This window comes from Pocillopora verrucosa, chromosome 14 (genome assembly GCF_036669915.1).
Source record: "Pocillopora verrucosa isolate sample1 chromosome 14, ASM3666991v2, whole genome shotgun sequence".
Classification (NCBI taxonomy): Eukaryota; Metazoa; Cnidaria; class Anthozoa; order Scleractinia; family Pocilloporidae; genus Pocillopora; species Pocillopora verrucosa.
In genome coordinates, this window is record NC_089325.1 from 16,648,049 (window position 1) to 16,670,062 (window position 22,014).

Consider the following 22,014-nt stretch of genomic DNA (forward strand, 5'->3'; position numbering starts at 1 on the left):
CATTATCCCTTACATTTATGAAGAATGGCATTTCAAGGAAAAATCTAATGAACTTTTTCAAACTTACATCAAAACATTTCTCAAAATGAAACAAGAAGCTTCGGGATGGCCTGCTGAGTGCAATAGTGAAGAAAAGAAGAGAAACTACTTACAAGACTAAATGCAACATGAAGGCATCCAGTTCGATTATGACAAGGCACAGAAGAACCCAGGACTATGCTCTTTAGCCAAATTGATCCTTAACTCCTTTTGGGGTACGTTTGGTTAACATCCCAGCCAAACACAAGTAACCACATGCACAAAAGCAATTGAATTCTTTACAATTATTCAAGACAACAGACAAGTGATTTTTCATTGCCTGTTTTGCAACCAGTTACAAGATGCTATACGATGCCCTTGACACTTTAGAAGGAGTGTTCTACATGGACACCAATTCGGTGAGTTTCACTCACAAGTCTTCAGGAACAATATTACCAACCGCTAATTACTTGGGAAACTTTACGAGCGAATTAGAAAATGTAGATTACCTTACCGAATTTGTGGCTGCAGTACCTAAAAATTACGCGTACCTAACACAATGTGGAAATCAATGCTGTAAAGTGAGAGGGTTTACACTCAACGAGTGTGGACAACAAGTCCTTCATTTCAGAAGCATGAAAAACTTAGTATTGAATGAAATAATAGAACTGGAAGATCAACCGTGAATATTAACACTCAACAATCCTCATAGGATTGTAAGACATCCACCCACCAAAACAATCAAAACTGTTCGGCAAAACAAGCAGTACAAACTTGTATTTCATAAGCTTGTCATTTATTTAGACACCTTTCAATCATACCCTTTTGGTTATAAATATGTAAGAAATCAGCATATATAAACCAAAAACGTGGAAAGCATAGATGTAGAATTCCAACTGCACGTAGATCTACAAATTTACTGCTGTAAATTCCACAACAAGGAACCAAAGGTAAAGCACACCTATTTACTCACCATTCCTGGTAAAGACGACTCTGCAGTGTTTAGGATAAACTTTGATCAAACGGCTGAACCTAATGAAGAAACTTGTAACAATCTGGACGAATCAACTGTGGTATATTCACACCATCATCACCAAATATCACATGCTTAACCCTTCCACTGAAGAGACTCAACTGTACCTAAATCCGTTTGTAAGAGAGTGGACAGTGTTGCTAATCACATTATGACCCAAAGTACCAAGAAAACAAAACTGTGAAAAAGGTCAAAAAATTGATCATAAAACTGAAGACGATTACAAAAATATAGAACAAGTTTATGAGAAAACAATTTCTCATCTTCACATCAACCTTTTAATCGAGAACACTACATTAATCAAATTTTAAGCTTCTTAAATTGTACTTTTTCAAATCCGTGGGACAAAGCTGTATATCATGGTTTCAAAAGTGTATGTAATTTTGAAGATTAAAAGCATAAAACGAAAACCTGTAAAAAAAACTGTAATAATACGGTTTATTTCACACAACATAATTTGGTGGTGATTAAATAGCTCAAATGGATGAGCTTTGGACTCATATCCCTACGGATACTGTTTTTTATGAAACTAGCACTTAAGCGTTGCCATGGTTCTAAAGATGGTGGATTGAGAGGAATGTGCAAATCCAGAAATCTGATTGGTCCATCCAAGTCACGTTTTCTATATACTTGATTCTGATTAGTTCTCCTCCATAATGGCACCTTCTACTACTAGCATTGGCAAATACCATGCTGCTCTTGTGTTCTTCTGTAACATTGATTTGTATTGAATACATTTTGCTCTTTACTCTTTGCTATAAAAAGCAATCAAGGTTTTACATAGCTCAAAATAAATTATCCATTTAACATTTTATATCTTAAATATTTAGTGGCCTTCTTTGGAACCTTTTGCCGATGTGCACATAGATTGATGATAAGCTATCGACTGCATGCTCTTGCCTGCAATTGCTCTCACTCTTACTGACAATTTAAAGTAAAAATAACTATTGATCACCGAAGTGTCACTCTTTCGGCTCGTTAACAATACCGTAGATAAAAATGCATAGACTGTTGTTTCATTTCAAACATGCAGATATTATAGCAATTTCATGAACAGACTGCACGTCCGAGCAAATCATTATAAAATCATTTTTACCCGCAGATGAAGACGCTGTTGCTAAAATTTTTACTTCAGATTCATTCGTTTAACGTCAGATTCATTTGTTGATCATTTTGTTCACTGCAGTAAACTAAATGGTCAACGTCTTTGATTATCACCTTCATGCATGAAATACCCAAGTTATCATCAACAATTGAATTTTGTCTCAATTTGTGCATAGGAACTGTGATTCCCCATAGGGAAATACTCTACAGGGTATGAATGTCCGAATTCTTACTAGAAAGTGATCCTTGCACTAACATAAATTACCTCAATTCAAAGCATTTTGCATTTATGAGCCTTTCACTTAAATTCTGGTAAATCTAGTGTTACGAATTGGACTTGGCATCAAGAATTCACTATCTATTTAACCTCAGAAATACGTGTAGAGGCCCTCTGAGTTACTTTCATTAATTTCTACTGTTTCTTGTCCTGCTTTATTTTAATTCAGAAGAGTTTCATCATTGGCCCCTGAATGAAACAAAAAAGAGACACGTCAAGTACTATTAAAGTCACCACTTCAATTGCAAGGCCTTCAACATTATGATAGGTTTTGCAAAGCTCAGATAAGTTGTAAACCCATGTACCTTTTTTGTCTAAAATATCCAGTAGCCTTTGTGGAATACTTTGTCTGCAGATGTCCACACAGGTCAATGACGAGCTATTAATCCGCATGCTCTTGCCTGTACATCCCACAGCTTTTGCTTGTACTGCATGAGTCAAGACAGCAGATGTTAATTTCAGTTTTGAAAACTGGAGGGCTTTTGCTAAAGTTACTGCCACAACTTCTCCATATGAACAGCCTGTTGTATTGTAGTTCGCTTTAAGAAATTTCTTGGTCTGAAAATGTCAAGAGAAAAACATCAGCCAGACTATTCTTGCCCTAATAAACCCTTCATCAGTTTATTTATCTCAAATATCACCAAAGCCTGCATAACAAGCATTCCTTTTAAGGATTTTTGGTGTTTTAAATGTGCAAAAAGTGAGGCAACAAACATAGAACAAATTGGAGTCAAAGCGTCGAGGGAGACCTGGCTTTGTGACAGCTCAACTGCCCAACTGAAAATTTTGCTACACAGCTTTAGCCAGCACTACAACTATTTTGTTACGTCATGGCTCTCAGGACTTAGAGTTGTACTTCCAATTATAAAAACTAAAATATTTTTGGGAAGTTTTCAAATGAAGAAATAATTTATCCAGTGGGTAATTATACAGTCAATTTTAAAGCAATTATGTAATACGTACGTCATTCTTGGGCTAAACTGTGAGTTTTACAAATGGAAAACAGATTTAGTTTGCAAAGAAACTGGTGGTGCGTTGGTGGGGATATAGGAGAAACAGAATCAAACAAGTTGATGATGTGAATTAATCATCGTAAGGGAATTAAAAAGCTGATGTTTTGAGAGCAGTAGCCCTTCATCAAAGCAAAAGTCTTACACGCTGCATATGATGTGTACATAATTTATTGTGGTACATGGAAAAGATTTCAGTGTCACTGGACAGTTCAGTTGTCAAATGCTGACAATGATCACCAGCACTACAAGATGTTTAAGTCACAAGCGGAAATTGGAAATCTGAGCCGAATATCTGTAACATAAGTTCATAAAAAATATAGAAAACAGGATTTATAATGCCTACAACATAACTTACCTCATGTGGATGGGAAACAGCACCCATGAACAACATTTCAAGGGCTTCCTAAAAGTTAGCATCATCTGCGACATAGTTTCCTTGGACTGCCTCAATCCCTTCAAAACTGCCAATACGTTCTGAGTTTTGAAGAATGCAAGGACTTCTTTTCAGTAAGAACCGAATAGTCCAATATGCTGAAATACCTAAAAGATTGAACATCAGTTTCTGTGACTAACTAAAATGAAGTAAAGGCATTAGTACAGATAATCATCCTTAAGAAAATGGAGCAAATAATGCAGCTCCACATGTAAAGAACTGGAGTGAAAGCATATCTATAAACCCGACCCTAGCAGCTGCAATACAGTCCACATTTTTTATTATCTACGAGGATAGTCATCCATACTGGTTTAAACCCTGCCCAACAAGACTTAACTTCTGTGGACATATAGACATACGTTAGTTTCTGTCATGTCACCCAGATCATCATTGCTGACAGCTTGAACAAATGCTATACATAGTATAATGGTAGAATATACGCATTTGGAACTATCTAATTGGGCTCCTTTAAAAGTATTTTCATAATTTGGCAAATTGGGAAATTGAACTCAAATTTGATACCATGGCGTTGTTAATTAATAACATTGTTACTTTCAGTAACTCAAAGGTAATTAGACCTCTGACAGATGGTTCTATAACTAATACATGTTCCAGGATTGCAGTATGAATGTATTGGAGCAATTGTGTCTGTGTGCTTTTTCAGGCCAAAGCGTTTACCACTAAGGTAGAACATGTATCCTTTCCTTGCTGCTACTTTTGCAAGAGATTCACAGTAGCTGAACAGAGTTGGCTAATGTTCCCAGTTTCTGTCTGGATTGGGCTGAGTGAACTGTTCAGTCAGAAAGGTATCCATGTTGTGATAGATCAGATGTCTGTTAATAATACCAGAACTGATGAATTTATTTAGCCAGTAGGCTAAGTAAAATCCTTCAATTTCTGTCACATACATTCCTTAAAGGCACTCACATGAACTTATAATTGATCAACAAATTTCAATTCTAAATGACTTTTCACATGTACATTTAATTGGTTTCAGTTAAAAGAAAAGAAAAAAAATGTAATTCTGTGACAAGTTCTGGAATGTACACTGAATATGTAAATATGATGATGTTCTTACAGGTGGGAGGTAAAGACCACACTAATACCAGGTCCAAGGTGTTACAATCAAAGTGGTTATTGTTTAGAAAGAATTTAGCAATATTGCTGCAGAATATTCCAACATTTATTGCCCTTTGCATAAGAATTTAATTTTTTTTGTATACGATCAGATGATTCCACTTCTAATAATATTGGCCTATGGTGGACAGTTTATCTACACCAGAACTCGTCAAAACATAACTTGTCAACTTGCTTGAGCAAATTGGAAATGAAAGTTGTAAGTTGCTTAACGTAGACTGTCAATAAGTACTGGATTAATGCACTGCCACATTGCAAAATTTCATGTCAAAGAAAAATCTCAGATTGACTGTAAGATAAATACACTGGGATAACAATCTTCATTTTTTCACAAAAATAGTTTCGGCATTTTGGGGTCCCACACTATACTGTGATAACAAAAATTAAAAATAGTAAAGAAAGTATACCCTAAAATTATATAAATTAAATGCCAAATCATGTCACATCATTCATACGCAAAAAAAATTACTCTGATGAGTCTTTATAAGTACAGGCAGCGATATAAGAATGGTTCTTCATGGTGACAAATGCATCATGCATTAAAACATTTTTACAGAAGCTTACAAACTCCTGAAAAAGATTCCCAATAAGGAACAGAAAGATTTTCATTATTTTCAAAAATGCTACATTTCATGTAAGTATCCTTGAGAAATGTCATGGGTCAGGACCATTGCTCTGACCTGTGGAGTTGCTACCATTTTGTCTGTAAAGACCAGTCCTTCAGGAAGTCTACCTTCTTTATCCAACTCCTTTTGAGTGATAAAGTTGTCAATGTCAATGCCTTTGGAGTCTTCAAGGTGTTTCTCTCTGCGGTGTTGTGATAGTGCCCATAGCCAATTCATTGAGCTTCACACTCCAATTTCCTTGTAAATTGGACAGATAATCTGGAATGGATAAGGAGATGGCCCTCATTTCTAAATAACAACTTTACTCCAGCCTCCAGCACATTCTGATGAGTAATGGTCAGTCTTTTTTTTTTTTCATTGAGAATGCCCGGCATAGCTAATTGAACAAAATTGAACAGAATTTTGATCAAAGTCAATCAAACTTAATCAAAACTCAATCCACAGATTGAGTTTGATTGATTCTTTAATCAAACATAACCGAAGTCACTGAAAGATTTAGGGGTAATGAAATCCAATTGAACGTTCGATTTCAGAACTCTTGGTTGTTGTTACGCAGTTTGCAAAACCGCAACTTGAAATTAAAAACTCAACCCTTGCAGCAATTTCAGTGATGTAACGTTGGTTTTTCTAGGAAAAGAAATTACTCTTTAGCGGCAAAATTAAAATTAACTTGAAATACAATAAAACTCACTGACTGTTTAGTCGGAGTGTTCAACATAAACAACCATTGCAGTCAACAAATATGTCTGCACAAAAAACAGCTTGCACAAGCACATAGTCAATTTCCTAGATGTTAATGTAACGTAGGCACGCAATGGGAGCTACACTGGCCCCTGAATGAATTTTTTCAGTTAAAAAAACTATCTGCTACCAGTGTGATTTAATGCAAAATAATGCGAAGCTACTTTATGACTATAAGCAATATAAACCAACCGTCCATATCAATTGTCATAAGGTGCAGGTGTCAATACATCAAACGAGTTGATGAAGTGAATTAATCATCGTAAGGGAATTAAAAAGCTGACGAGCAATAGCCCTTCGTCAAAGCTAAAGTGATACGTGCTGCATATGATGTGTACATAATTTATTATGGTACATGGGAAAGATTTCAGTGTCACTGGACAGTTCAGTCGTCAGCTGCTAACAATGATCACCTGCACTACAAGATATGATTACACTTTACAAATATGATATCTTGGTGTTGTTAATTAATAACATTGTTACTTTCAGTGACTTCAAGGTAAATAGACCTCTGACAGATGGTTCTATAAGCAGTACATGTACAGACACTCGTTGAGAAGTTTTCATTGGCATTTTGTTAAGCACAAAAACTTTGTCATTTCCTGAAGCAAGCAAGGACAACTTATTAGTACCGGAAGCAAATACTTATTTTTATTCTGTAGCATAAACAAGAACGATACCTGAGGTCTCAAATAATAATGTTGCTCGCCATATTGACATACATTGTAGTCATTCTAATTAGCTCTACAGTGTATTTCTCACCTTTCCAGTTGTTAATAGCAAAGCGGAAAAATTGGCCTTACTCCTGACGTCTACTTCCATTTCCTCCACAACGTCCTGAATGGCGTTAAAAAGGACATCCTTAGTCTTTCCTTCGTAATTATTGTGTAGTTTCAGAACTACTGACACACTCTTGGGGATGTCTTTCAGCAAATTCTCCAGCTGAGACTTTCCTTCCAACCTCTCCTCTATTCACTTTTTCCCAATTGTTCTTTTCCCAAATGGGATAGGAAGCATTCCAGTAAATAATCTTTATTGAGACAAATTGTATTTTCACATTACTGTTACCTAATAATTTTGCTCACCTTTCGAAGTTATTAAGCCATGCATTAATTTACCTGCTGACTTATAATTCTCAAAAGCCATGTATTGTTGCCTGTTAATTCCTGCTTGGTATGTACTTTTAAAAAGAATTTTGGGAACATCAACTTTGTAAATAATACTACAACCTTCATCATTTCGAAAAAAGTCAATGAACACAGTTTGGCTAGCAGCAACTGTAAGTTGATTGCCATATATTGAGCATCACTGCTGATGGCTTTAGTTTTATCTGCAATGTTTTCAGAAGAGTGATATGATATTCTCAACTTTACTCCTTTATTACAATAATATCTGTGTTCTTTCTAGGTTAAAGTTGATGGACAAACCTGAACTTTCCAAACAGCAATACGTTCCTTACCTTTCAAAATCTTCATCTCTCATTTTTAGCTTTTTGAAGCTTTTGATCAGTTTGGAATAGGTGACCGATATTATCTGCACAGTACTGCCAACAGTGTCTTTTGACATTGTGACTTTCTTTGCCTGCATCAAGTAGTTGAATGCTTGCTAATATGTTGTAATGTCAACATCTCAGTAACATCATACATGTAAGTTAACCTCTTGTAAATTTCTATGAGAAAAGAAAAGGATAACAAATCCTAACCAAATATACAGTTTAGATCCTATTCAAAACATGTATTTTTTTCCTTTTGGATAATAGTATTTACCCTTTTTATGCTTATTCATGTTAATTGAACAATGGCATTGCACACTCAACAGCAGTGGATTTCCTGGACACAGGGTAACCAACGGCAAGTGTTAGGGGAACGCCACCAACTAACTTGGTAAGCTGTTGGTACCAGAAAGCCATAGCAGCTCCACCAAGGACTGTTGCTATATTGGACTGTTGATGTCCTGGCCATAAAATGATTCCACATTGGAAATCACCTGCCTTAAGCTTTTTCCATCATCTAAACTACCTGCAATTTAACCACAGGTTCAATATGCATTGCTAAAAATGCATGAATGAGATGCACATCAAGTTGAATCTCCTATAGTATTCTATCAAAATAATGAATGAAAGAGTGCATAAAATTAATATGACATAAAATACATAACATTACTGCATATTTACTAACCAGCAGGGAGGTCTGCATTGGCAAAGACATGAAAAAAGGTGTTAAAGATCTGAGGATCAAGTTCTGTGGAAGTAAAGCCTTGTGACAAAATGACATTTGTTCATGCACTTGTAGAGTTTATCATTTTGTCAATTTATGAATTGGAGTTAAGAAAAATGGAGGAAAATGCAATCAATTCTTACCATGAAAATCATAGGTGCTGCAACAGTCACCATTGACTGGTGACTGGACCACAATGAGAACTACTGGTTCTATCAGTAATTGTGTCATCCAATAAAGTCATTATTATTATTATTATTATTATTATTATTATTATTATTATTATTATTATGTGGCAGTGTATAGTTAAGTATGCCTAGGCATGATTACTTAAAGTCGGGCAGGTCAGCTGTGGCCGAGAAAACAAAACCTATAAATATATATTTACAAATCTAAAACTATAAATCTAATTTGTTTATATTCATTAAAAAATTAGTGTCCATAACTGTTTGCTTTTGTCCATCAAAAACAAAACAAAACAAAACAAAAACAAAAACAAAAACAAAAAATTTTTGAAATTCTTAAAATATTAAAAGATATAAAAATGTTTATATTTAAGTAATTAGCTAATAAGACTTTTCATAAAAATATTATAAAACTTGATTAATATGATATGTTTTTATAAGGATTTATTTGTTGAAATGAACTATTATGAAAGTACTTTAAATGATCTGGTAATGTTCAGTGTACTTGATATTACTGCCTTTTGCATGTTAAATAAGGTCTTGTCAGCTTTTGTCTTGCCAAGAAGTAGTATAACATTCGCTCTCGTTTCTGACGAATATCCTCCTAAAACGTCTATAATGATGTTATATTGCTTGATGGTGTAGCCCTTGTGCTGTTGTTTGAGTTCCCATCTTAAGGGTGCATATTTGGTGGTCTTTTCTTGATTCTTCTGCTTCCTGTTTTCTATCCAGGGGCAACTCATCTTTATGATCTTTACTGTTTCTGTCTCCTTTTCAACTATCCTGACATCTATTCGGTTGGCTCTTACTTCCGTATTTCCTGCAAATACTGGTACATCCCAGATTTATTATTATTATTATTATTATTATGATTTTCTTGAATTCCCCGCACCCAAAAAACTGACAACCAGAAATGCGGTGCGGGATAAGCAGACAATTCTTAGCCCATTTATTGAACTAACCAACTAATCACAAGACAAAAACAACTGTTTACACTGTTTAGACACCAAAAAATTAAACAAACTCTATACGTTCGACGCAGCCAAAGTAAATTGAATAAACAAAACCACTTATAATGACTGTCAATCATCAGGAAAGCACAACTAAAAATCGTTACGAGGAAATGGATTACAGGATTCCAACCAAAAAATAAAAAAGAACAAAATTTAACTGTCCGCTTGTAAAAATCCACAATGAAACTTGTTTACTGTTCAGCGAATATATACTTGCTAGTTTACATATCACACTTCTTTCCCATAATCTCACGCCGGCACTTAAAACACACTGCCGACACTTAAAACACTGCCGGCAAATGTACTCGTGCTCGGGAATTCAAGAAACCATTTATCTTTTGTTTCATTACGCTTTGCTACATTCAGGCAAAGATAAATGAACAATTCTTGAATTCCCCGCACCCAAAAAACTGACAACCAGAAATGCGGTGCGGGATAAGCAGACAATTCACAATCAGTGGCAAAAGCATATAAGGATACAATATAAGGCAATGTTCATTAAGCAAACATATTTACAGTATAATAGACAGCTAATCGCTTGGATACCATAAGGGTACTGTCCAAAAATTGTTAAGCATATCCACCTGCGGCAAGGATTCTGTGTCATCGAGCAACGTTAGGCCATCAGAATTAATTGGGCAAATGTAAATCCCTCCATACTGCAACAAACAACACAACTCGCGCAATGTTTATCAAGCAAATCACATACTGAAAATTAAAGAGCCAAATTTCTAGACACCACAAGGGTATTTTCCAAAGATTCATCGACATAACCATCTGCGGCTTGGATACTGCGCCAACCACCATGTCTACGCCATACTCTCCCAGAAACTCCGCTGCGTGCTGCTTGGGAAGCACCACCTGAACGAAGGCTATGTAAACCAAATTTGTTCGAGTCCAAACCAAGTTCGGAAATCATTTGACGAAACTGTTCCCGTGCCCGAGAATATGACAGAGCAGCTTGTCGCAGCTTGTACCCGGCACCCAATTTCTGGCAGAGACAAAATAAAGACTGAGATGGTTGATGCTCTCCGCGCTCAAGGAATAACTCTAACAGTTTCACTGGACAAGAGCTGGAAGGTAAATGAGCAACTTTAACCACAGATCCCTGACGGAATTGATCGTTCTTACGCCTGCCCAGGAAAATAGACATGTGGGTGGTGCAAAACCTTAAGTCACAGGCACGTAAGTCACGCAGCTCTGACCAACGTAGGAAAGCACAAAAACGAAGCGCAACTAGTGACACCCTTTGTAGGTTCGGTAGAGAAGCACGAGGGTGACCATAGGAACGAATCAGCGCCCTGACGTGATGAGATTCAATAGGCTGCTTTTTCCTAGATGGACCAGCCAGGAGGCGTTTAAAGCCAGCCAAGGTCTGAGAAACGAGCAGATCATCAACAGGATTAGGACATCCAAGTTTCTTATGTAGCCATGCAATGCCATAAGCTGCTCCAAGGATTGACGAGCGAGATAAGCCTCGGTCTGAAAGACTTGTTAAGTAGAGAGCAACTGCGGTTGGGTTAGACTGTAAAGGAGGAAACGAGTAACACTTGCACCAGTCAATCCATCGATTGGCTGCCCCTGCATACGAAGACACGGTTGAAACGGCACAGTCATTAAGTATGACAGTCTTTAACAGTTCTACAAGCCTCTGAATCTCCGCGTTGCTCCGTTGGTAAGGCGACAAGCCTAAAGTGAAAATCAACAATGTCCAAAACATGGCATTTTAAAGACAGGAACAACATCCAATCGCTACAGAACACTAAACGCGCAAGAAACACATCGTCTGCTACGAGAAACTGCCCACATGGCAAGTAAACACAGCACCAGCACACACTCCAGCACAAGGAGGCTTGGTCCACTCGGCGTCAACTGGTAAGCAAATTCACACAAAGGATAGAGGAGTCCACTTGACTCTAAAAACGAACACACTACTGTGTCAGCAGTGCCCTCTCGGCTTGCTTCAGCTGCACAACTCGTGCGTACTAGTACAGTTCCAAGTCCACTGACTTGCAAAAGAGCAAAGGCCCACACCTAGGCCAAAGAGGCTCAGATAGAACAAAAACAAATAATTAGGATGAACAACTCGTTCAAGGTACTCATCTAATACCCGAAAAAATGTTCTACAGCAAAGCTAAGGAAACACAATTCTCAAAGCAAATACTCTACATGAGGGAATGCCATGCCCGAAAAGATCCGCGGCTGCGGAACCAGGGAGAAAAGTAGATTCATGTAAAGGAATCTCCTGCCAGTCAAGAACAAAAGGGTGGAAAACCCCGGGGCTTGGAGACACCAACGGCGACCAATGAGCAGACTGCCAAAAGGGGATAATGAGAGTGCCCTACTCTCTACCCAGCTTCATGTGATTGATAACCCTGGGAATAAGGAACACTGGGGGGACCAACAAATTCGCCGGTAACAAAACGAAAAAGGACCTGGGACCGAATTTCGATCGCAAAGCATGCATGGATTGATTGGCTGGACAGGAAGACATGTTGACATACATGTGATGTAATTTATCCTGTTCAAAAGAGACTAATTCAAAGCTGTTTTGAAGGAAAATGCCACATCATTTTAGCTGTTGTGTGCCCCAGTGTACCAACAACTTTAGAAACAAACCAAATCTGGAATATTACAGGATTCCCAAGTGCGAAAAGGCTCGGAAATACTACAAAGTATCGCTTAGAAACGAATCGCTAAAGCTGGATTCTTCCCAAACGAGAATCTGTTCTGAACACTTTGAAGGTGGCCAAAAACTCAGCAGAAATCATCTGCCAACATTATTTCCATGAACAAAAGAGAGAAAATCAAGGAGAGAAATCTTTAAGCATGACTTTGTGCCAAAGAAAAGGAAAGTCGCATCAGTTGTTGTATCTACTACTGATACTGACAGCAGTTACTCTGACAACAATGCCAACATTGTAACCCAAACAACACCGACCTCGACTGAATCACTGCACGAGGATCCATACTATACGAGAGAAGTTCAACCTGAGGAAATACTGAATAATTTTCGAGAAGAACAACATCAATATCTTTCTAAACACACTCAAACTGACATAGATTTGGCATCATTGGAAGAGGTATTGAATGAGGTATCTAAACTCAAGGAGGAAAACAAACAATTGAGAGATAAATGTGACCAGTGAACAAAAGAAAACAAACATTTGAACTTTATTTCAAGTAATAGTGAAGTTTTTAATATTGAGAAGTACAAAGATAATCCTGATGACATTGCATTCTACACTGGACTCTCTGATTATGAAATGTTAATGATGTGTTACAACCTAGTGAAAGACTCAGCTAAGAATATAAGCTACAATTATGAAAGAATATACTGTGACTTAGAAAGTACAAAACAACCTGGCAGACCTAGAGCACTATCAACATTCCAGGAATTCATAATGACTTTGGTGCGAATATGACTGGGATTGTTTGAGAGAGACTTGGGCCATAGGTTTAATGTTTCTCACATGTCTGTTTCAAGGATAACTAACTCATGGCTGAGATTTTTGAGGTCAGAGTTCGAGCCGCTTATACAGATACCACCTGATGATGTTTTGAAATTTCATATGCCGAAAGTCTTCAAAGAAATCTGTCCTGACACTGTTGTCATTGTAGACTGCACTGAGTTCCAGATGGAAAAGCCATCGTCACTCGATGCCCAATCTGCCTGCTATTCATCCTATAAGAGCACTAACACAATGAAAGCTTTATTAGGAATCACACCAAGTGGAGTTGTCTGTTTTGTTAGTGAACTATTTCCAGGAAGTACTTCTGATCTAGAAATAACAATGCAAAGTGGCTTTCTTGGCAAACTTAAAAGAGGTGACAAGGTAATGGCTGATAAGGGGTTTAATTGTCAAGATGAGTTAGCATCAGTTGGAGTTGTGCTAGTTAAACCTAATTTTCTAAAAGACAAAAAGCAATTTTCTACCAAAGAAACAGAACATAATAAAACAATTGCAAGTCTCCGTGTCCACGTGGAAAGGTTAATGGGACGTATTAAAAACTGGCATATTTTTGATTGTAAAATTCCCATTTCAATGTCACCTGTTGCCTCTGATATATTAATTGTGGTGGCTGCTCTATCAAATTTTCTTCCTCCCTTAATAGACTAATTAGATTTTGTACATGTTCATGGTAGAGTGCATTTCATTGTTGATGTGTGAAACACTTTGAAAGCAAAATTGTGCAAATTAGTGTTTCACTCTTATAATGAAATGCACCCAAGGTGTAAGATAGAGCAAAAACACGAACTTTGAAATGATATTAAATAGTGATTGACAAATATTTAGTATGTAGTGACAAATTAATGATATCACTGGACCAGAATAGTTTTTAGTCTTGCTATAAAACAAATGCAATTGACAGAGACCACTTTAAATATATGGTACTGTCATTAAACTGTTCAGGATTGAGCACAAAGCAAAATGAAACAAAACTATTTATTCTAAAAATGAACAAAAGCTGCAGAATATAATACATTACATGATAATATATTTGCTTGACGTTTTGATCTGATAAATCTTTAAATTGTTTTCCACACATGTGCAGTCTACACTTTGATGCATTAACTTTAACTATAACTAAATATATTATACTTTGCCTCTTTTGTATTCTTTTGTCCAGTGACAACTATTGTGGTTTATTAAACTTTGAAATTACAATAACTGCACAGGTATTTAAAAGCCACTTATTTCAATAAATAGTGCCTGTTATTTTTGTTAGTATTTTAGCCTTTTTAAAGGTTACACTACATGTAGACCCATTATGTCCAAGATAATTAAAATTGTGCAACTTATATTCAAGACTGCAAGGTTTTCTTTTACACTGTTCTAAATGAATTCATTTAAATCAATTTAGGCACAGTCTATTCAAATCTCAACTGACATCTTGCTAACCCATATTTGACTCGAGGATATGACATCTCTGGTAAAACTTGTTGTTGAAAGAAATTGCAAAGTTTAGGAAGAACACTTTCCCAAAACTCAGAGTTGAAGTTGACTCGCTCAATGTATAGCTCATTTCCTGTTGATCCCTTGACTACAAAATCTGTCCATTTACGCTGGGTTACAAACATCTGTTGTTGTATTTGATAGAAATACTTATGTCCAGTGTTCATCTTTAGATGGTTGTCACCACAGTCCTTACATATTCTTCTTTGAAGCAGACCTTGTCTAAGACTCTCACTGTCATTTAACTGTATCAATTTCATTTCAAGAAGCCCAAGTGGTTGGGAAACATGAGGATCTGACACTAGACCATCAGGGGTGGCTGCTAAGAAACCATGGCTTTGGCTTATAAAAAGCCCACATGGCTCAACTGAAAGATTCCTGTAGCCTGAGTTATGCTTAGATGTAACATATAATCTTTCAATTTCTTCTTCTTTCTCTAAGCCCTGATTCATTGCAAAACTCTGATACTGTTTATTATACTGTAAGACATCTGCAAGTGCCTTTGTTGGTGATGTAGTGGGCTTCAAAGAGGCAACCCGGTAACATTTCGAAGCTGTTGTTCTACACTTTCTGTGATAATTCCAAAGCTTGTCCTTTGATTGTCCTCTAGTCTTTTGCTCAACTTTGGTAATTTCCTTTTCCTCTAGATTCAACTTTTTCTCAATTTCTTTGCATTTTTCACTTATTTCCCTTAGGGATGGTGGAAGGACTTTGAGCGGCGAAACAATGGTGTCTTCTTCTTTAACCTCTTGTGGCAGTATGTGACTCCAGCCAACAATGTTACCACTTTTGGTTTGATAGTCTTTGATAGTTTGTAACATATTGTTCACTTTGGCATCTGACCACGCTCTCTGATGTATAGCTCGAACATCTTTCCCTTTCTTGATATTTGGTGTTCTGTCAGTCTTAATTTGTTTGCCACGCTTGGAAATTTTGACCTCAAATTGGGCCAAACTCTTTCGGCCGCGCAGGGTCTGGGCCCATGTACACAAACAAATCAAAATGGCGTCCCAAAGTGAGCCTGACCAAGAAGAACTTTTTAATGGGATCAAAGGAGCATTAAAGCGGCAGAAATCGAAATTCGAACGCCAGATTTCAAATGTTCACAAGTTGAAAGATCTAGATGAGACATTTAACGCACTAGAGAAACTGGCCGAAGCTGTTGTGAAAGGAAAATATGGTCCCCTTCGCTATCGACACGAGCATGAAATCAGTCATGTATATCCAATGTTGGAACGAACAATGATAATAGCTAAGAATGGAATTAATACACGCCTTACTCCACGGATGAGTAAAATCCATCCTTGGGTGATCTGTTTCGATGTTCCGATGCCGCAGGAAGTGTTCAGTCTATTAAACAAAGGGATCGTAAATCGCACAAGTTATGGTGTAGATGTTTCGGAGAAACCCGGTTCAGTGACAATAACATTCACAAATATGAGAAGACTGTGTGCTTTGTTCAATAAATTTGAGGACTGCGAAGCATTTACAAAGGAGCTAGGAGCTGGAAAAGGGGTGGTAAAACTTATTGTTGACGACAGGAAGAATGGAATTATGAGATACAAGTTTAAAGAGGAAATTTTACAATTTAATTTCCATTACGGGTACTGGAATGCATTTGGCATCATTCAGCATTGAAACAGGAGCAGTTTGTTTTTCCAGTATTGATTGGATGCAGTGGTACATTCTTAAATTGTAATCGAGTCGAGACAACAACATATATGTAATAGATATTATATTTATGATTTTATACACTTCTAACACAATTGTGGGTACATTAATTGTCTTATATGTTATTGTTGCAATGCCCTCAGTGGAATTAAAATATAGAAAAGGGGAACAGTCTCTGGCAGACCCCTAACAATAAAAATTATTCTCTTAAGGAAACTATTAAGCAGATTTACTAACAACACTGTACATTTAGAATATTCGTTACATTTAGAATATTTTTGACATTTATTATAGTTATAATTACATTTATATTCTTAATTAATTTAAATTTAAATCTGTATTTGTAATTGTATTGTGTTTAGCTGAAAAACCCTTTCTAGGGAGCATCAATAAAAGTATGTATGTATGTGTGTGTGTGCGTGCACCTTTGCACACCTATGGGGACATTCATATGAATACACACCAGCAAAGTGGGGTCTGTTCAAATTGTGGGGACATTTTCAAGTCCCCACAAAAAAGTCCTCATAAATACGTTGTAATAAGAGAAAAGACCATCATAGTGAGGACTTTTTTAATGGTCCTCATAAGTCGGTTCGTATAACACACATCTTGAGTCCTCACAAGAAGGTAAAAACACAGAACCTGGAAAAAAGTTTTTTTGTGTCCTGAGGCACATGAAGAAGTGCCCAAGAAAACCATTAAGATACTTAGATTAACGAAAAAATCATATTTTAATGGTTTACACACTCAAATTCTTCATAACGTACACACACTGTGTGTATTCAGATACACACAGTGCCTGAGTGATACTAAGAATTTCAGAGTGTACTTTGTTAAAAACTGTATTCTTTACATTAATTCTTAATGTAAGTATCTTTATGACTTTTTTAGAGCACCTCCTAAGGTGCTTTATGGCTAAAAAAATTTTTCCAGTCTTTTGTTTTCTCCCTTTTTGAGAGGAATTAAGGTGTGTGTTCTCCGAACCAAAATAAAGGGACTCTTCGGGAGTCCTCATTATGAAGGTCTTATTTCAAAGAATTACCCTCTAAAGAACACAAGCACCACCCATTTTCTTTGATCAGGTTTTTATACTGAGGTGACACAGACTCTCAGACCCAAAAAGAACATCATCAAAGTCTCATTATTATTATTATCATTTTTATTACTGCTAGTTCTCTTTTGGCAGAAGAGTTATCTTACCAAGGGATTTTGATTGTGCATGGAATCCTCTAAAGAGCTCTATCTAGTGCCTTTTTGATAGAACTTAACAATATATGTAACTTTATGGCTTTTTTGAGCACCTCTAAATGTGCTTATTGCTTCTTATAAGTTCCCTTATGTATCATTCTTTCAGTACATCCAGTAGTGCCATGTCCAATCAGAAGATGTCTGTCTATTAGCAGAACTTTGAGTAATGTGTGGGCTGTTCTACACAGAGACATATCATATTATGTCAGTCACCAGATTATGCAATGACTTAGAAAAACTGACAAAGTAGATGTTATGGGACCAAAGCTGTGTGGCACAGAATGCTGTACCAATCACTGATTAGTTTTGTCACTACCAACTAATTCAATTTTCATCAAGGAAAATGATCTTTCCCTTGACTCCAAAGTGTTACCCTAAACTACAGTGAACACCTTTCACAGTCCTTAGGAAACAGATTGAACTAGATGCACTAACATATATAAAACAATGGCTCACTCATTTACATTTAGGCCATATATATTAGTACTGATCTTGCATCTTTTAACTCATCTATGGCCCCCAAAAATACATGAAATTGACCACACTGTGTTTTCATTTTTTTACCTCTACATGTATTTATAGCAATAAGGCCCTACATTATCTTACATTAAAGTGTATTAAAATAAGAATTTCAGAAAAATTAGCATTAATTTGTTATCATATTTCAGGAAAAAAAGATTTTTCATCAAAATGTCAGTAATTATTATGAATAATTATTATGAAGTAATACAAAATTGATCCTCCAGATGTCAGCCACATTCCTGAAAATTTGAAAGGAGAAAAGTAAATTCTAAATCTTTTCACAAAATTTTCATGTTTTCCAATATCAGTCAAACCCTTACTAGGAAGAAATATTTTTGGGAAAAATGGGGGTGTGTCAGCATGGGAGCAGGTTTGAAGTGTTACTAAGTAAATAAATATGCCCTCCACTATCCCTGCTAATCAATAGGAGGTCTCTTTGGCAAAACTAGCATCAAAACACAACTATCATAACTCATGACTGACAAAGTTAAAATGAATGCTGCAAAGTGGCTTTTATGACATTCTTCACTTCTTTTTTTTTTTTTCTTTTTTTGCATCTTCAATTATTTTGTTTTTTTGTCTCTTCTTTGGTATTTCCTTTGAGTAACAAAACATCTAAAACCATTGACAGTGATTAAAATGGGAAATATTTTTTGCAAAACAATAAGCTATGACACTCTTCGGTATGACACAATGCAAAGCAATTTCAATCATTTCTAGCATGCACTTCCAGGCACTATGGCAAAACCAAACTTTTAAATATCCCCTTTTCATTTTATGATACACCACAAAGCATATGTTGTTCCCAGAGAAAGCTGAAATACTCCTAAACTCACTTTGGGTTTGGTTAGGAAATATGAGGAGCAGTGGGCTTAGTATTCACAGATGATAAATCATTCTCAGGGAATTCACAAAACTGTCTCACAATGTCCCTGGGGAAATGAACCGAAGTATAATTTCAGGCCTGAATATAGCACTCTCATCAGAAAAATAAACCTGATGCTCTTTAAAAATACGAGACTACTAACTGCTGGCGAAACAGAACTGGGGGCAGCAGAAGCAGAAGAAATTTGGGGGTCAACACCAACACATTGAAACAAAAATGTATTTCAAATGAAGTCAACATATCAAGTTCAAAACATATACCCTGATTTACTGCAAAGCCCTATAGAAATGGTAACTGATATGATAGTAACTAACTATGGTGCACATTTGAACTCAAACTATAATCAACTAGTTTTTCAGTCTGTGGTTTTGCCAAAAATAGGCTCAAACTGAAATGGAAAATCATAAGAGGGGTAAAATAGTTGTCAAAATTTTATAGGTTGTCTCAAAGTTCATTTTCAACATCTCCTTAACCCTTTAACTCCCATGAGTGACCAAGACAGAATTTCTCCTTACAATATCAATGCAATATCAACCAGATAAGTCATGAGAATAGCAAAAAATATAAATTAGGGGATAATTTGTTGATCCAATACTAAATTATCTGAACTAACATCATAAGAATTGTATGGTTGACAGTGAGGAGAATGACAAATTTGATCTGGGAGTTAAAGGGTTAAAGGCTTCTGTCTTCTGCTTGCAACTTCTTGACTTCATATCCACTCCTTCCTGCTTCATTTGTGGTGATCAAGCAACTCTTTAGAAGAGTCGTTCTACATTAATGTTCTCTAAAACTGTGGCGATAAGTACTCTTCTTGGCTGATATTTTGCTTACAATTTCACACACTAAGAGACTAGGTATCAGCCGGCAGTAAAATCCCATTGTATGATTTCAACAGCTATAATCAATTAGTATATAACACACATTCAGTGAATGGTTTTTTTTTCATGTGCTGATTGGCTAGTTCAGAATTGAATGGCAAGTACCATTCACCTCCGAACAGATGATGAGAAAAAATTGAACAACAAGAATTGAATTCCCACCATTTTTCGGTATATTAAAAGAAATAAACTAAGTTTATGGTTCTTGTGTGATATACTATATATACTGAAACAAATTAATCACCTCAGTGTCGATGAAAATGATGGATATTTACCCCCATGAATACAGAGGGTAAGTTTCTAAAGATACTGTGATGCTGCGTCGGTGGGAGAGTATAGCAGCTAATTTAGAGATAACAACTGAGTTGAAAACGTAATTGGCCACCGTAAAGAGTAAAAAAAACTGACGTTTCGAGCGCTAGTCCTTCGTCAATCGCTCTGACGATGGGATAACGCTCGAAACGTCAGCTTTTTAACTCTTTACGGTGGCCAATTTACGTTTTCAACTCAGTTGTTGACACTAAATTACCTGATATTTACCTCCACTTCGGTGAACACTTGTTAACTATCATGAGATGTTTGAACGCAAACATAACGGCAAATGATTATTTCAACTATCATGAACTATCGTGACCGTTTGAACAGGGCTTAAAAATTCTGAGTTATTTTTGAGGATAAGCATTAAAAGATTGTACTTGTTATTCTCAATTTATACCCGATGAAAACGTTTCACTCACCTCGTCAATTATAGCATCTTCTCCTTTGCTAAGAATACCAATGTGACAATGGTTTGTTGCGCTCCTAATTTGAAGTTGACTAAAACAAAACACACGTACAAACTAACTAGTAATCGCTTACAATCAAAATATGCATTTCTCTATGGCAACAAAACAACCAATCGTATTACGCGTCACATGGTTTGAATCGCATAGTTGAGTCACATCCATTGGCGTAAATTATGGGCTCTTTGGTCTCGGATACTTGTTACAAATTTTTGATAAAAACTCAGGAACTGCACGCGAATGCGAAATAGGCTACTGGAGGTGAACGACTATGCTTTTCAAAACTATATGTTCGATGGCTCTCGATTTCTCGATCTCAATTTCCACCCCCCGATCAAGTCTGCGTCCTTCACCATAAATGATAAATTTAACCTCTAAATTTAACCTCTAAATCATCATCAACGGAGATAAAATAAGATCGACTCACATCGACGCCGATTGAACTTGAAATATTAGCTGTGTAGTGCATATTTAACTACCAAATTGGCTTTAATTTTCAACATCTTATACTCCAAATTTGGAAAGAATCGGAAGTAACGCAATTTTTCATAAGCGTCATTGACCAAGCGTGAGGTCAAGATGGCTAGATATTGGGTCAGTTCTTTTTTGTGTTTTATTTCCATAAAAACGGAAAAAAGAGAACGACACTAATATCCAGCCACCTCGACCGAAAAAGCTTGGTCAATATCGGATTTATTATAGAGCAAAGACATCGCCGCTTTATTACGAATCAAGACTTGTTTATTTCGAGAGACGGGAAAGGAGGCCAGCTGTTTTTGCGCGGAATCACAGCGGGCAGTCCCGCGCCCATCTTGCCTGCTCAGGTGCCAATCAGAACAGAAGATATTTCAAATTTGGGTTATTTTCCCCAATTACCAAAATAAAGGGACAATTCCCTCTATCTGAACCAATCAACCTTTAGTAATTTGCTCTCTATGTTAAAAAATAACAGAATCAACGCGCGCAACATTATTTGAGAATGGTAGGCTGTTTTCAGCCGAGGTAACCATTAGGGTGGTGCTTTGTTTTAGGGTACCGTTCGCACTTGCCTTATTGGGAACATTTTCTCTTTAATTTTCCTATCATGTTTGGAATCTTTAACGATATGTCCGTTTTGCTCCAAAAAAGTGTTTGAGAAAAAAGGAAGAAAAAAAGAAAAAAGAAAAAAAAGAGAACTGATGCAGGTCACAGGGCTCTTTAACGTCCCTGTTACAAAAGGCTATTAGTAAAGCGGCACCAATTGTTAAACACAAAAAATATACCCCAAAAA

The 22,014-nt window shown here is 36.5% G+C and overlaps 3 protein-coding genes and 1 long non-coding RNA gene across 4 annotated transcripts; 1 reads left to right on the plus strand and 3 right to left on the minus strand.

Moving 5' to 3' along the window:
* Window positions 1-10,511: 10,511 nt before the first annotated feature.
* LOC136278281 (uncharacterized) lies at window positions 10,512-11,516 on the minus strand. The gene has a single exon (XM_066161796.1). The coding sequence runs from the start codon at window positions 11,514-11,516 to the stop codon at window positions 10,512-10,514; it is 1,005 nt and encodes a 334-aa protein (XP_066017893.1).
* A 1,120-nt stretch (window positions 11,517-12,636) lies between these two features.
* On the plus strand, window positions 12,637-13,954 carry LOC136278134 (uncharacterized). The gene has a single exon (XM_066161482.1). The coding sequence runs from the start codon at window positions 13,270-13,272 to the stop codon at window positions 13,915-13,917; it is 648 nt and encodes a 215-aa protein (XP_066017579.1). The 5' UTR covers window positions 12,637-13,269; the 3' UTR covers window positions 13,918-13,954.
* Window positions 13,955-14,110: 156 nt separating this feature from the next.
* Window positions 14,111-15,640, minus strand: LOC131774266 (uncharacterized). Its single transcript, XM_066161692.1, has one exon. It carries the CDS (start codon window positions 15,573-15,575, stop codon window positions 14,670-14,672), a length of 906 nt encoding a protein of 301 aa, XP_066017789.1. The 5' UTR covers window positions 15,576-15,640; the 3' UTR covers window positions 14,111-14,669.
* A 2,694-nt stretch (window positions 15,641-18,334) lies between these two features.
* On the minus strand, window positions 18,335-20,773 carry LOC136278221 (uncharacterized). The gene is made up of 3 exons (XR_010716258.1): window positions 20,700-20,773; window positions 19,032-19,127; window positions 18,335-18,434 (listed from the first exon to the last, which is right to left on the minus strand). It is a non-coding gene; the product is annotated as an uncharacterized lncRNA (long non-coding RNA).
* Window positions 20,774-22,014: the final 1,241 nt, after the last annotated feature.